We start from the raw sequence: 14,248 nt of genomic DNA, 5'->3' as shown, positions 1-14,248 counted from the left end.
GCCTTCTGTAGCTTGTCGGTTATGGATGGGTAGGCAGGACATTGCCAACCTCCTAGTGGAGCTAAATACTTGGTCAAGCTGGAGAGGTAACAGTGGTCCCACAAATATTGACGAGAAGCAAAATATCTTACTGAAATCTATTTTAGTGGGATCTTTTGTGCTGTTGGGATGTGTAGGCGGTGATTTTTAAAAGTATTTTCTTCAAGGGTGGAGAGCTGTCTTTAAAAGTCACAAATACGGAATTACTTGGAATAGCGAGCTCTAGTCGTACACTGAATCCTGCTTGTGTTGAAGATGTGGGTAGAATAAAAGTCTTTGGGCCAAAGTCTTAGCAACAGTGCATGAAGGTGTAAGGGGAGGTTAGGGTGGAGGCTGAGAAAGGCTACAACATCCCTGGGGAGTTGTGGAAGGATAGGGAGCTTGCTCACTGGCTTTGCAGATCTGGTAGTGGTGGTGCCCCCCCCCCGGAGTGGAACATGATGTAGACACATTTGTTCATAATGCACTGTGAGTGCAGGTTAGCCAGCACATACCAAAGAAATCTCAGGACACTCAGGAAGGATGCTGTCCCTCAAGCTCCCTATAAAACCTCTAATGCTCCTCTGTGGAAAGTTCTACACCCACATACAGTGTCTGAGGTTGCAATCTTGGACACATGAGGCACTGATGATGCAGTGGAAATTATTTCTATGTAGTCATGCATTTGATTGCACTCCACAACACATAACTCCTTTTTCTTTTAAAAAAGGAAGTCAGATTCTTTGTTAAGAGCAGATAGGATTTTATCATTTATCTTGTCATACTAATGTGTATGGAGAGGTGTTCCATTATTCTATAATAATAATAATAATAATAATAATAATAATAATAATAATAATACAGTCATACCTCGGGTTGAATGTGCTTCAGGTTGGGCACTTTCAGGTTGCGCTCCGCGGAAACCCGGAAGTAACGGAGCGCGTTACTTCCGGGTTTCGCCGCTCGCGCATGCGCAGATGCTCAAAATGACGTCACATGCATACGCAGAAGTGGCAAAACGTGACCTGCGCACGCGCAGACATGCCCTCGCGTTTTATGTTCTGTTCAGGATGCGAACGGGGCTCCAGAACGGATCCCGTTCGCATCCCAAGGTACCACTATATTATTATTTATACCCTGCCCATCTGGCTGAGTTTCCCCAGCCACTCTGGGCGGCTCCCAATCGAGTGTTAAAAACAATACAGCATTAAATATGAAAAACTTCCCTAAACAGGGCTGCCTTCAGATGTCTTTTAAAAATAGGATAGCTGCTTATTTCCTTGACTTCTGATGGGAGGGCATTCCACAGGGCGGGCATCACTGCCAAGAAGGCCCTCTGTCTGGTTCTGGTTAATAAAGAGATCAGTTCTTTTGCGTTTCTCCATTTCAGTACTATGAACTTAGAAAAACAAATATAGAGGTATATCACTGTATCAGAGATAGTCTTTTTGCTAAATCTCAATTGGTGCAATGAAAGACCTGTCTTCAAGAAAACACTGTAATACAGGGATCTTGTTTTAGATAGTACAGCTACCCAGAAAGACAAGACATCTGGGCAAGGTTGAAAAGTGCTAAAATAGGGGTTATAAAGGATCTAATCCCAGTCATTTTAGTTATTTTTTAAAGCCATTTTCAGATCTTCAAAATTCTCTCTCTCTCTCTCTCTCATCTGTCTCTCTTGGAGCTTTTGCCAAAAGGTATAACACTATTATTCCCTTTATACTGTGAGTTCAAGCTTAAGGCTTCTAAGGCTCATGGCCCCATAAAAACACAGAAAATGTGGAAAGCCTACATTGTCTTTTTTCTGATAACAATCTTAGCTCTCCTAAGATGTCAAAACAATTCAGCAATTATTTTCTGTAGTGAATGCACAAAATGGTCATGGGAACTTCAATGGGAAGAATGTAGAATGATTAGCAAATTCTGTGCAATGCTTCTTCCAAGACAGCTGAACATTTCAGAGATCTGAACCACCTTCATTCCTGAGATGTTTGTAACTGTGGGGATCTATTGTGCTGTTATGTTCTGAGTGGCTCAACTGTTTGTCTAACCTTGCTTGCTTTGTGTTTCCTTCTAGGACTGAGCAGGATGCGGGCACCCACAATGTCCTGAATGTGGAGACTGGTGGAAGAAGAGGAGACATTAGTCCACAGACAGCTCCTTTCCCTTCTCCACTGCCTTCTGTTCTGCTTCATTTTTTTCCAGTGGATAGGTTAATGCACAACCATTGCTGGATGTGATTCTTTCGCCATGTGGCTCCTGAGACTAAAGCACCATTTGTCGGTCAATATCTGGACCTTGCTGCTTCTGGGGAGTGCTTGGCTGCCATTGGAAGAAGGCACTCCCAAGTCCAACTCTCCCTTTAGGACTTTCCAGGTCACCGACTGGAGTTTGACACACTTGGTGGTCCACAACAAAACTGGGGAGGTGTATGTGGGCGCTGTCAACCGGATCTATAAGCTTGCAGACGATCTGACACTGATGCGCACTCATGTCACGGGGCCCGTGGATGACAATGAGAAGTGCTACCCACCGCCTAGTGTGCAGTCTTGTCCACATGGGCTAGTCAGCACCAACAATGTCAACAAGTTGCTGCTGGTGGATTATTCTGGGAATCGACTGATAGCCTGTGGCAGTGCTTCTCAGGGCATTTGCCAGTTTCTGCGCTTGGACGACCTTTTCAAGTTGGGTGAGCCCCATCATCGCAAGGAGCACTACCTCTCCAGTGTCAATGAGTCAGGAACTATGTCAGGCGTCATCATTGAAGTCCCAAATGGGCAAAACAAGCTCTTCATTGGAACACCCATTGATGGCAAGTCTGAGTACTTCCCTACCCTGTCCAGCCGTAAACTGATGGCCAGTGAAGAGAATGCAGAGATGTTTGGCTTTGTTTATCAGGATGAGTTTGTCTCATCCCAGCTCAAGATTCCATCAGACACACTGTCCAAGTTCCCCACATTTGATATCTACTACATCTATAGCTTCAGCAGTGAGCAGTTTGTCTATTACCTGACCTTGCAACTAGACACCCAGCTTACCTCTCCTGACTCCACTGGGGAGCAGTTTTTCACCTCCAAGGTCGTTCGGCTGTGTGTAGATGATCCCAAGTTCTACTCATATGTGGAATTCCCTATTGGTTGTATTCGTGATGGCATTGAATATCGCCTGATTCAGGACGCTTACCTAAGTAAGCCCGGAAAGGCACTGGCCAAGCAGTTGGGTATCTCAGAGCAGGAGGATATCCTCTTCACAATCTTCTCTCAGGGCCAGAAGAACAGGGTGAAGCCACCAAAGGAATCTGTCCTTTGCCTTTTCACACTGAAGAAGATCAAAGACAAGATCAAGGAGCGCATCCAGTCTTGCTATCGTGGGGAGGGGAAGCTTTCTCTGCCCTGGCTTTTGAACAAGGAGTTGGGATGCATAAACTCAGTAAGTCTTCCTCCTCATTCTTCTACTTTGTCATTTCTCCTTTTCCTTTCTGCTCTGATAAATCCAAAGCATCAGCTGAGATACCTGTGCTGTCTTTGAGTACGCAGCTGAAGATGTTGCTTAAAGATCTGGGATTTGTTTCAATTAGCATGTGACCATTCTATTCTCAGCTACAGTATTTTGGTGTTTGGAGTTTTAGGCTTTGGTTATGGGGTATGAGGATAATTATTGGGTGTTGAGAAGTTCCGGCCTCTGGAATGACTTCTCCCAATCTTCAGTTATCCAAATAAAGTTTGTTATGCTGGAGGAATGGGGACTGTATTGATTTTGGAATGTGTTTTAGAGATTATTTGCACAGAAATTCTTGCCAAGACAGTTTTTCGGAAGGATTGAATTGAGAAGAAAGGCAATAAGTAGGAGCATGTGGACCACTAACCATCTAACAGACATGCTGATGTTCCATTTATTCTAACCTGAGTTTACTTTCCACTGTTACCATCATGACAAGTACTGGAATGAATTAGGGAAAAAGCAGGTGTCCATGTACAGGAGATATGTCCTGCTGGAAATACAGACCCAAGTAACTGTTAGATATACTGATGTGATGACAATTGCAGATGATTTGAAGTGCTATTCAAGGTGCAACATGGTGCCCTCTCAGCACCACATAATGATACGGCAGGAATATTAGCCAGCCAGGATGACGTTCCGACTCTACCTGGGTCTCTTGTTTTCTGGTTTTATCCTCTGTCTGATTCCAAATCGGGATAATCAAAATCCTTACCTCTGTAGTTTAAGGAGAGTGTGAGAACAGGACAGCTGTACAGATAGCAGCTTCATACTGGCAGTGAGAGGACTCTCCAAATTCATAGGTGTATATGAAACACAACTGGAGTGTCAGGTTTTGAGGCCAATTAGAAGTGAACTCTTGCCCTGGGGGATATGGGAGCGAGCCAGAGTTATGAGTCTGGATATGTTCTTTCTCAACAGAGGGAAAGTTGCCTGCCTATCCTGAGGGAAGCATTTCCCATAGGCTGTTGCTATGGCAAACAGAGGAGCTTTATTGCCCTGTTCCATTGTGTTAAGTCTTTGGCAAGGCAGGGTAAGAAGCCTGCTTTGTTTTATGAGCCATAGCTGGGTTCCTTTTCAGACAATATCAGATATAACTGGGAGGCTATTTCAGCTACATGCAGTGAGGATAGGAGAGTAATGTGTAAAAGATCTTTCAAAATGGGAGCGCAATGGGCAACTTTAAGATTTCTAGGACATATCATGAGTTGTAGAAAATTGGTATAGTTATGTCACTTAAAACTCAGCTGAACGCAAGGAGATATACATAGTGATTGTGGCAGAATCTGAGCTTGGACATCAGATGCCGTAGGTCCACTCCCCAGACCCATATAGTCAAGTGTACTTTGGACTTTGGGCTGATTCTTAATGGATCCATTTAGCCTACTGACCCTTCTTCTCCAAATTGTAATGGTCTGCTTAAATTAAATTTTGTAAATGAATTCAGCTAAAGACTTGGCCCACTCCAAATGCATTTCTAATGGCTTTACAAGAAGCACAATGTTGAGTGGATTTGTGTGTGTGTGTGTGTGTGTGTGTGTGTGTGTGTGTGTGTCCTTAAACACTAGCTCCATGTGTCAATGGTAGTGGACCTCAGGATTTAAAATTTTATTTTAGAAACTTCTTTCTCTGTTCTCCAATCAGCAGGCTCTCATTGTAATTAAATCAAAACCATACAAAGCCATAAAACATAATACATCAGCAGGGCCGATAAACATATCAGATTTTAGATCTTATGTTCCTATAGGTGCATGTATGGTATTGGGAACCATAAACCATGAGATGTGTAATTCCTGTGGCTCATGTATTCCTAGATGCTGCTGCACGTATTTAAAGTCAATGGGAATTACATTTCCCATGATTCCTGACAGCCACAGAATTCTGGTTGTGGGGATTACATTGGCAGCCAATGGATGGAGTGGTAGTACACTGGGCTCATAAGTGGGTGTCTAGGGCAGAATTGGTATGGTATTGTAGGCAGTTGTGATTCTGGTAGCAGCTCTGATAGGAACAGCTGAGATCAGAGATACAAAGCATGAAATAAGAGCTTGTGCTGTGCTTCCTTATGCCAATGAACCCATGTTCATGAGAAATACACTCCATTGTAAGGCTCAGTGTAGTACACATAGAACCTTGCCCCCTCTGGTCCTCAGAACATAGTTGTGTGGCAGTGTAGCTGAGAGATAGCATGTGGTCCATGTTCAGCCAGTGAGTTTCATAGCTGAGTGAGGAATTTGAATACACATCTCCATGGCTCTATTCCACCTCACAATATGATAAATAATGATTTACAGCTGCTGTGGAGTAATGGAGATAAAGGGAGAGGGGCATTGGAGGTCTGTTTTGGCAAATTAGACAGTAACCATCCTTGGCCATGGTTTGGACACCTCTTCTTCTTCCCTTCCTCCTTCTCTTTTTAGGACAGATTCCCCAAAGGATGAGTGGAAACCCTCTGGCATGGTGTCAGGGTCCTGTAGGGCCAGGCCTGAAAGTGGTCAGATGTGAGTTCACGTCTGGCTGAAATCAAGGTCTGAAGCAACAGACAGAGATCATAGGGGACAGAATCAAGTATGCCACCGAGGTTGGGCAGACCGTAGCATTCCAAAGGGCAGCAGGAAGTGAGTCTGTTTTGCTTAGATTGTTACTGCAGGCTTGGTTCCTCAGTTTCTGTAAAGCCACCCAGGCTTGAGATAGAGAAAGGATTGTAGCTCAGTGGCTGAGCTCATAGTTTGCATCCAGAAGCTTCTAGTTTTGACTCCAAAGCATCTCAAGGTAGAGCTGTGAAAGACTCCGGTCTGAAACCCTGAAGAACCTCCACAAGTCTGTGTAGACGGTCCTGTGTGGTTCAATGCACTGTTTTGGTTTAGGGCAGCTTCCCATGTTTGCCGCTATTGGCTCCACAGATCACCTGGTCTGGCTGCACTGATGAGCTGCAGTACCCCTGTTTGGCCATTTATCTGTATGGCACTGCAGTACACAGCAAAGATCAGACCAATAGCTCTCTTAGCTTGAGAGCTGCCCTTGTTCTAGTGCAGGAAGTAAGTCTCCTGTGCTTCATAGAATCTTAGAGCTGGAAGGGGCCCCAAGGGTCATCTAGTCCAACCCCCTGAAACGCAGAAATCTCAGCCAAAGCATCCATGACAGCTGGCTACCCGACCTCTCTTTAAAAACCTCCAAGGAAGCCTTGCTGCTACAGTTTTTGGTTTGAGCCCCCTGGTGCCTTAAGGATGGTAAATAAGAGCTTCGTACATAGTTCTTGAGGGACGTGTGCACATGTCAGGAGGGAAAACCTAATGAGTGGTTCCCAAACAGAAACTAACCTCTGATTGTGGTTCCTTTCAGCAGTTGAAGCTGCTGACGGTAATGCTTTTGCTGCTTTGTAGTCTGTGGAATTTTAAAGCCCTTAAGGATGCTGAAACAAATGCATTTTGGCTCTAAGTACAGATCTTATGATCGGTCTCCGCCGCTATTTTATTCCCCCCCCCCTTTTTTCTTTTTTCTGTGTTATATGTGCTATAATGTAAACTTGCAAGCAGTGTGGCTTCTAAAAATAATTTTCCAAAGTGCCTAGCTGTTTTAGGTGTGTGTGAATAATAATAGCGAATAATAACAGGGATATGGTTTTAGAGTAAAAGTGGAAGGAGGAGGGGAGGAGTATCCAGTCTTGGGGCTGGGGGGGTGTTGGAAAGAGAGAAACCCAGCAAAATTATAAGGCTTGGACGTTTTCAAGATTAAGCCTCAGAGAAGCAGCGTATCTTAATAGCATTTGTTGTGGTTTCCTTGCACCTAGGGATAATTTAATCTGAAATCCAGGGAGAGCGGGAGGGAGGGGGAGCAGTAGCCTTCTTCCCCCACCCTCCCTCTATGGCACCTCTGCTGCCACAATCCTAGAAGCTGCCCAGCCTTTGCTGTGGGCTGAGGCATTGCCACTTCTCCTCTCTCTTATGAGTGTTCATGCTTCTGCATTCAGAGGCAGGTCCATTTCAAGGCACGACTTCCGGAGCTGGGTGCAAGGGCTTGCGGCATGAACCAGCGGCTTGATGAGGGTCTCTGCCTTGTTTAGATGTCCAGCAGAAGGAGGAGTGTGAAATTGAGTTACTTTCTCTCTCTTTCTCCGTCCTCTTATAAATTACAGGTGCGGCAGGGGCATGGGGCTGCGTTCTAGGAGCAGGTGGTTCAGCTGCACCCACCTGGAGTAGTTTGTGCACAGGCATCCATTTGTAATTGTCCCAGGCAGCCCCTCCTTCTCCTCCTTTTCCGAGTTCTGAGGGAAACAGCTAACAGCTGCCTGACAAAGTAAAGGGTTTGCTGTCAAGAGTGCTGGGCTCACAAATCTGATTTTGGCTTCAAACTAATTCAATTTTGGTGGAAAATGATGAAATCGTTACACTGCTGCCTGCTGGGTCACATAACTGCTGACTCAGGGGAGGGAGGAGGATTTCTCTGCTCTCTTGTTTCCCCTCCCCTCATTCTCTCTATCTTTCTTGGCTTGCAGTGCAGGTTTGGGGAGCCAAGTGTAGCTCAGATCAGCTGCCATTCCCCCGAGGTCTGCCCTGAGCAAAGTAGGCGGGAGGCAGAAACAAAGAATGCAAAACAAGGAATGTGACTGTGAATGTATGAAGGCAAGAGACAGTTAAGGGCATCATGTGAGCAGGAAAGAAGACAGCTGCTTTTCGCCACTCACATTCTGGTGTTGGGGAGATTTCGCTGTTCCAGAAAGTCCCTGACTTTCACCAAGGGTCGGTGATGTTGGACCCTGGCTGCCAGGAATTCCCCCTCCGCAAAGAGTTCTTGCCAGTCCCTTGGTTCAAACTTTGCTAGAAACAGGAAAGCCTGAAAGACCTTACTTCCCGACAGATTCTGGTTCCCTGTCTGATTTATGCAGGAAGTCCTGCTCTTCCACATTGAATTGCTTGGCCATGGAAGGGAAGAGGACGCTTCTGAGCATGTGGCTGTAGTCTTGGGACCACAGAACCAAAGGAATCGTCTCCATTCCCCCTACCTTCCAAAAGGCAGAGCAGGTGGAAGTGTTGTGTGATTGCCGATCCTGCACAATCTTGACACAAAACCACTGGTTCACTCCATGTTTGGAGATCTCAAACCTTCTCAAAAAGCACACCGTATGCATGCATGCACAGCTTTAGCAAGGGGTGGGGGTTATTTGAGAGATTTGGTCCAGAGGCAAAGAGCTATCCCCAATGCTGCTTGTGCTATTAGTATTTTATAAGCTCTACAGAGTTGTTGATCAAACTGCGGGAGGCAGTGGAGGACAGAAGTGCCTGGCGTGCTCTGGTCCATGGGGGTCACGAAGAGTCGGACACGACTAAACGACTAAACAACAACAACAACAGAGTTGTTGCTTGCTTGGGAGGGAAATACTGCTGATCAGTGACTCATTCGTTGGTGGTTTCCACTGAATTTGACCTGGGCCACTGCCCCAGTCTTCTGCTCATTAGAATTGCATTGTATTACTGGGGTGAGATCAAGGGCAGGACTATCCAGGCTTTTAAATAGCATATTATATAGTAGATGTCCGCGAAGCTTCTGCCACCACAGCAGTAATGAAGATAGTATTTGGAAGTGTGGGAATCTCATGTTCCCATATATAAAATATTGCATTTTTATGTGCTTGGCAAAAATGCAATATCCCTGCAATAAAGAATGTTTCCTCTGCTAAGCAAATGAGAAACAAATATGTCCATTTATGCTGCAGAAACTTATTGCATGGAAAGGCCTTTAATCTCATGACAGTCAGAAAAGTGAGGAGCGGGAGAGGGGAGGAAGGACTGAAAATGAACTTCATCCACTTGCTTTGAGCCCTGTCATATGGCTTTATAAAGATCCTTTTTCATCAGCTCTACAGGCTTTCCTCCCAAAGGAAGGCTTGTTTTTTATTGATGGCAATTGATTCAGCATGACTGAGCAAGCAAGGGTGAGAATGTGGGCAAGACAACAGGGCTTTTGGATTCATGGCCTGTTCTGTTGCAAAGAGTTATTCACATTCCTGGGGCATGGGCACAGTCTAGTGTCATTTTATGTATCAGAGCTGGTGGTTCACAGAATATTATTTCTTCTCCTTCCCCTTCTTCACACTCCTCAGGCACACATTTTACATGGACAAAGCAGTGTGTGAGCTTGGCAGTTGTCGATACAGGCTGCAGCAAATCCCTTGATTGCAGCTAGTGATGTTACCCAGCTTTGCAATTACCTGCTTTGGAATGTGAATTTCCCCCATAATGCTTGCACTTATTACAACTCGAACTCCATTTCCTTGAGAATCTCTTCTCCAGTCCAAAATGTATAACGTGACTTTGCATGTGTACAGAGTGTGCTCTTGTTTTGAGTCCAAGCCCTGGACACTAATCTCAGCTCATACAGAGCTAAGCAAGCACTTGTGATGAATATTTTTTTAAGGTTCCAAGGAACTGTAGGAGCAACCCCCAAAAAACTTTCTCTCCAAAGATCCGGCACCAAATAAAGACATGTTCAGGGATTGCACAGCACCCTTTTCCCTCAAGGCTCTGGAACCTCCTTGGGCTTCGCTGCAGTTTCCTGGAGCCTTAGAAATCACCCTCAAGGGGTGTTTGCATAGCTGTCATTAGTGTCTGTGTCTTGGACAAAAAAATAAACGAGGGACAATTGAAAATGATAAGGCAGTATGATATGGTGCAGCCAGCATTATGAATCAATTTAGAACTCTTAAAAAACACGCCAACCATGATTTTTTTTCTAGTGTTCTCCAATGACGCTTGTAATTGCTGACCCAATTCTGCATCGAGCTGAGAGGAGTTCACCCATCACTAATAGCAACAGCTGGAAAAAGCACTGTTGCAATCACAGTATGTGCTGCTGGCCAGATATGTGCTGGCTAGATTCACACATTACGTTTGTCCACACAAGGACATGTCTGAGAGGGACCAAGACTTCTTACACAAGAGAAAGTGAATTGTGTGAATCAGTCCATAGTCATTCACCAGTGGCCTTGTTATAGTTTCTAGGATGCGTAATGCGTTGGTGCTTGGAGGTAATCTTGAACTGCTCAAGGCTGCCTTGGATCCAGGAGGAGAGGCTGCCAGGCTTGGCTGGGAGTTCAGGAGATGTTTGTACTTCTTCCCCCAATGCTGAGGAACTGAACACATTGGCTGGAGAACTCATTCCATCTTGTTTGTTTGTTTCTTTCCTTCACTGGCTTGGAACCAGGAATCTATCAGACTGAAAATGTGACCCAGGCTGAGATGCTCTGCTGAACACTCTGAGTTGCCTTGTGGTTCTTGCTATCTTCTTCCTGTTCCACTGTGAATCCTGGTCAACAACAACAACAACAGTACCCCACCCATCTGACTGGGTTGCCCTAGCCACTCTGGGCAGCTTCCAGCAGATATAAAAACAGAATAAAACATCAAACATTAAAAACCTTCAGGTGTCTTCTAAAAGTCAGATAGCTCTTTATACCCTTGACATCTGATGGGAGAACATTCCACAGGGAGGGCACTTCTACCGAGAAGGCCCCCTGCCTGGTTTCCTGTAACTTCACTTCTCGCAGCAAGGGAACCACTAGAAGGCCCTCGGAGCTGGACCTCAGTGTCCAGACTGAATGATGGAGATTTCTGGGTGCCAAGTTGGCGACCACAGTTAAAAAACCTCTGTCTTAATCCATTGTTAATTCCATTTCCATCTCTCCTATGTGTGTTTCTCCTTCTTGCATACCAGGACAAGTGAATTGTTTTAAGAGCAAGCTACAGTCAAACAATGTAGTTGAGATCACAGAATTGTAGAATTGTAGCGTTGGAAGGGTCATTTAGTCCAACCTTCTGGCGAACAGACATTCTGTTGTGGTGGCTTAAGTTTAAGGTGTCATTTGGCACCTAGCTTATGTATCTGAGTTTCTAACACTGGATATATCTAATGTGGAGGATGGTCGTATCTCAAGTGAAAACAAATGTCATAAACAGTGCACTGCCGCTGAGAATGCCCTGTCCCGTGCCACCATCTTGCCTGCCGCAAGGGACACTCCGGAAGATCTTAAGTCTCAGGGTGGCAGGCCTCGGGAAAGGCATTCGGTCAAGTACCTAGACCCCAGACTTTTTAGGAATTCTGTAGACTGAAGTCAACACCTTGAATTGGGACTGGTAGCTTACCAGATGTGCAGTCTGCAATGAACACTGTGTTGTGGGGTTGCGGTAAAAGTAATTTACTCCTTAACTGATTCCCTTTGAAATCATTTTATTTTGCTTCTGGTATATTAAAGACTTGAATTTGAATCACGGCCTCCAAGAAATATTTAAGTTGAGGACTAAGGTCCTTACACTTCGCTATAAGATAATTTCCTGTCAGCCCTACACAATTAAGTCCCAGCATAACATTTATAGTGAAATGAAACAAGGGTGTTCATAGAGTTCTCTTTTCTGTTGAAGATGTCAGGAAGCCCGGAAATGAATGGCCCTAAGGGACAGCTGAATTACTAGCCACTTAATAAAGCTAAACGAATGAATATTGTCTTTCCTGTCCACTCCTTCATTGCCCTCATAAGTGGGCTTGAAGTAAAGTAATGAATCAAGAAGACATCTACGTTTCACCCTGGCAAAGAGCTTTCTCGCTCTCTGTGTGAACTCTTGTGTCCTTCGGCCGAGTCTGGCCAAAAGGCAAGCAAATGCCCAGAGGAAAATAGTATTCTGCCAGCCAATAACAACTGGAAGCTAAGCCCCGCTATTAATGGCAGATTCAGTGTGCACAGGCTCTCTGTTCCTATATTAGTGAAAAAATAGCTGGAGAATGTGGTTTAGGTAGTTGTGAGGTTGGGCCTGCTGTGAACCATGGCAATTTCCCTTCATTATTGGCAGGAGAATGAAGGCTCTTGTTAACCTGAGAGCTGGATGTCTGCTTCAGCAAGCAGTGTGGATGTAAGTGACCTTGTGCTTCAGAAGTGTACTATTGTCTGGAAGGAATTATCTGCCCTACATGATGTGGCTGGCTCTGATAGACCAGTATGAGAATTTCGTATTGCAGCCCATGCCCTTCTGCTCTCAGAAACCGCCCCAAATCTGTTTCCTTCCCACCAAATAGTCCGATTGGATCTGGCCTCTTATTGGTGTGGCACCTGCCTGTGCATCCCTAACGAGTCATTTTGCTGCTAACAAGCTAATTGCTGGCATAATTATTTATTGAGGTGGTGTCGGTGTAGCATGGCAGGCGGGTGGCAGGCACTCTTCCGCAGCCCGGGAATGCAGCTGTATTTGTCGCTTCCCAGAGAGTTTGTTGAGACAAAGCAGAGAAGAGTAAACACCATAAACATTTATGCTCTTGCATATTCAGCAGCAGATGAGGTTGAGGAAGCTGCAAATTGGAGTGGGGAGAGCAGTGTGGAACAAAGATTGCACTGGCTGAGAGGTGCTGCCAGAGCTTAAATACCTTCATTGGTTATGCTCCAGCCCTCCTGGAAGTAGAATTTTTTTATAACCCCCTTTCTACCACCATGCTATACATTCTAAGAGCTGAAGAAATTAAGACGTAATGCACAGGCCTTGCAGGGCAGAGGTCATGTGACCAAGGTGAAAGGTCCATGGAATAATGATGGGGATGTCACATTCAAAAGTGTATTAGCTCTGTTATTACTTAGTGTCTGTGCGTGGCTAAATTTTCAGAACTTGGTGGAGCACATGGGCTGAATATCATCCCTTGAGATTAATTCATTCCTATCCTGGGGCGCATCCCCCCCCTCTTGCTCCGCCCTGTGCTTCTCTTAGACTGCATATTTCACATTAAGATGTGACCCTGCATTCAACTATGCAGAACAATTAGGTATTACTTCTACATTTTTATGTATGCCTTTATTGCATTCTGTCCTGGCTTTTAAGTTTTAAAAAATATTTGTCTTCTGAATGTTGGCAAATTTAGAGCTGCGTATTTTAAAATTAATTAATGTGTATAAATAAACAATTGGGCAGTGCCCTCTTCCTCCTCACCAAACCGGGAAAGGTGTCATTCCTGTCTGCAGCTAAAGTGGTCCCCTTCTGTCGACTTTGTGAATTATTTCTCAGGCCTAATTACTACTATTTATTATTTGCTGCTTCCTCATCACAAACCTCTGTTAAAATGAGCTGTGGGGAATCAGGAACAGCTGAGCAAGCAAAAGGAGTCACAGCTGTGAATTGGTTTTCTGGGTCTGAGTAGGCTTCCTCAGCTTCCCTGGATTTTTTTTTTTGAATTTTGTTTTTAGTTGCTTTCTCCATCACCCTGTTTACTGAAGTGCAGAGGGTCAGGGGTTAGCTGTTATTGCCTTCAAAGGTGCGGGTCTGTGAGTGACTGTTGCAGTTGTGTGGCTGCCTGCTGAGGCCCTTTAACTGCACAACTTGAGAGGAATTGTTCTATGCTTGGCAGTACAAGGGCGGGAGGAAAACAACCCAGAGGAAAGCAAGCAGGGGTTTGGGCCTGAAAGACCACACATAACTGGATGGTTAGAAAGGCATCCCGGCTGGATACAAATAGGATGCGAAAATAAATGGTTCGTCTTCACAAAGTGTCCATTCTTGCCCCAAAGCTGTGTTTGTATTAGCACCAATTTTTGTTTACTTCTAATCCATTTCTTGCACTGCCAGCCTACAAATGCTCAGAAATCATGATTCCGTTGCCAGGGATTTATAGTAGTAGTTAGATTTAACAGATACACAAGTGACCTTTTATTTATTTGGATTTTGGTGCCATTTGGGAATATCACAGTAAGGTTTTGAGTGTA

At 44.8% G+C, this 14,248-nt stretch overlaps 1 protein-coding gene across 6 annotated transcripts in view; it reads left to right on the top strand.

Annotated features, from left to right (window-relative positions):
• The window catches only part of PLXNA1 (plexin A1), a 300,883-nt gene that overhangs the window by 44,739 nt on the left and 241,896 nt on the right, over positions 1–14,248 (top strand). For all 6 annotated transcript variants that reach the window (XM_083602755.1, XM_083602754.1, XM_083602757.1 and 3 more), the window contains exon 2: positions 2,096–3,447. In XM_083602755.1, the coding sequence (XP_083458881.1) occupies positions 2,269–3,447 (1,179 nt within the window). In that variant the 5' untranslated portion in view covers positions 2,096–2,268. The remainder of the gene's footprint in view (positions 1–2,095; positions 3,448–14,248) is intronic.

The sequence above is a fragment of the Podarcis filfolensis genome (assembly GCF_964270895.1).
Source record: "Podarcis filfolensis genome assembly, chromosome: 2".
In the NCBI taxonomy this organism is placed as follows: Eukaryota; Metazoa; Chordata; class Lepidosauria; order Squamata; family Lacertidae; genus Podarcis; species Podarcis filfolensis.
This window is presented reverse-complemented; position numbering and strand designations above follow the sequence as displayed.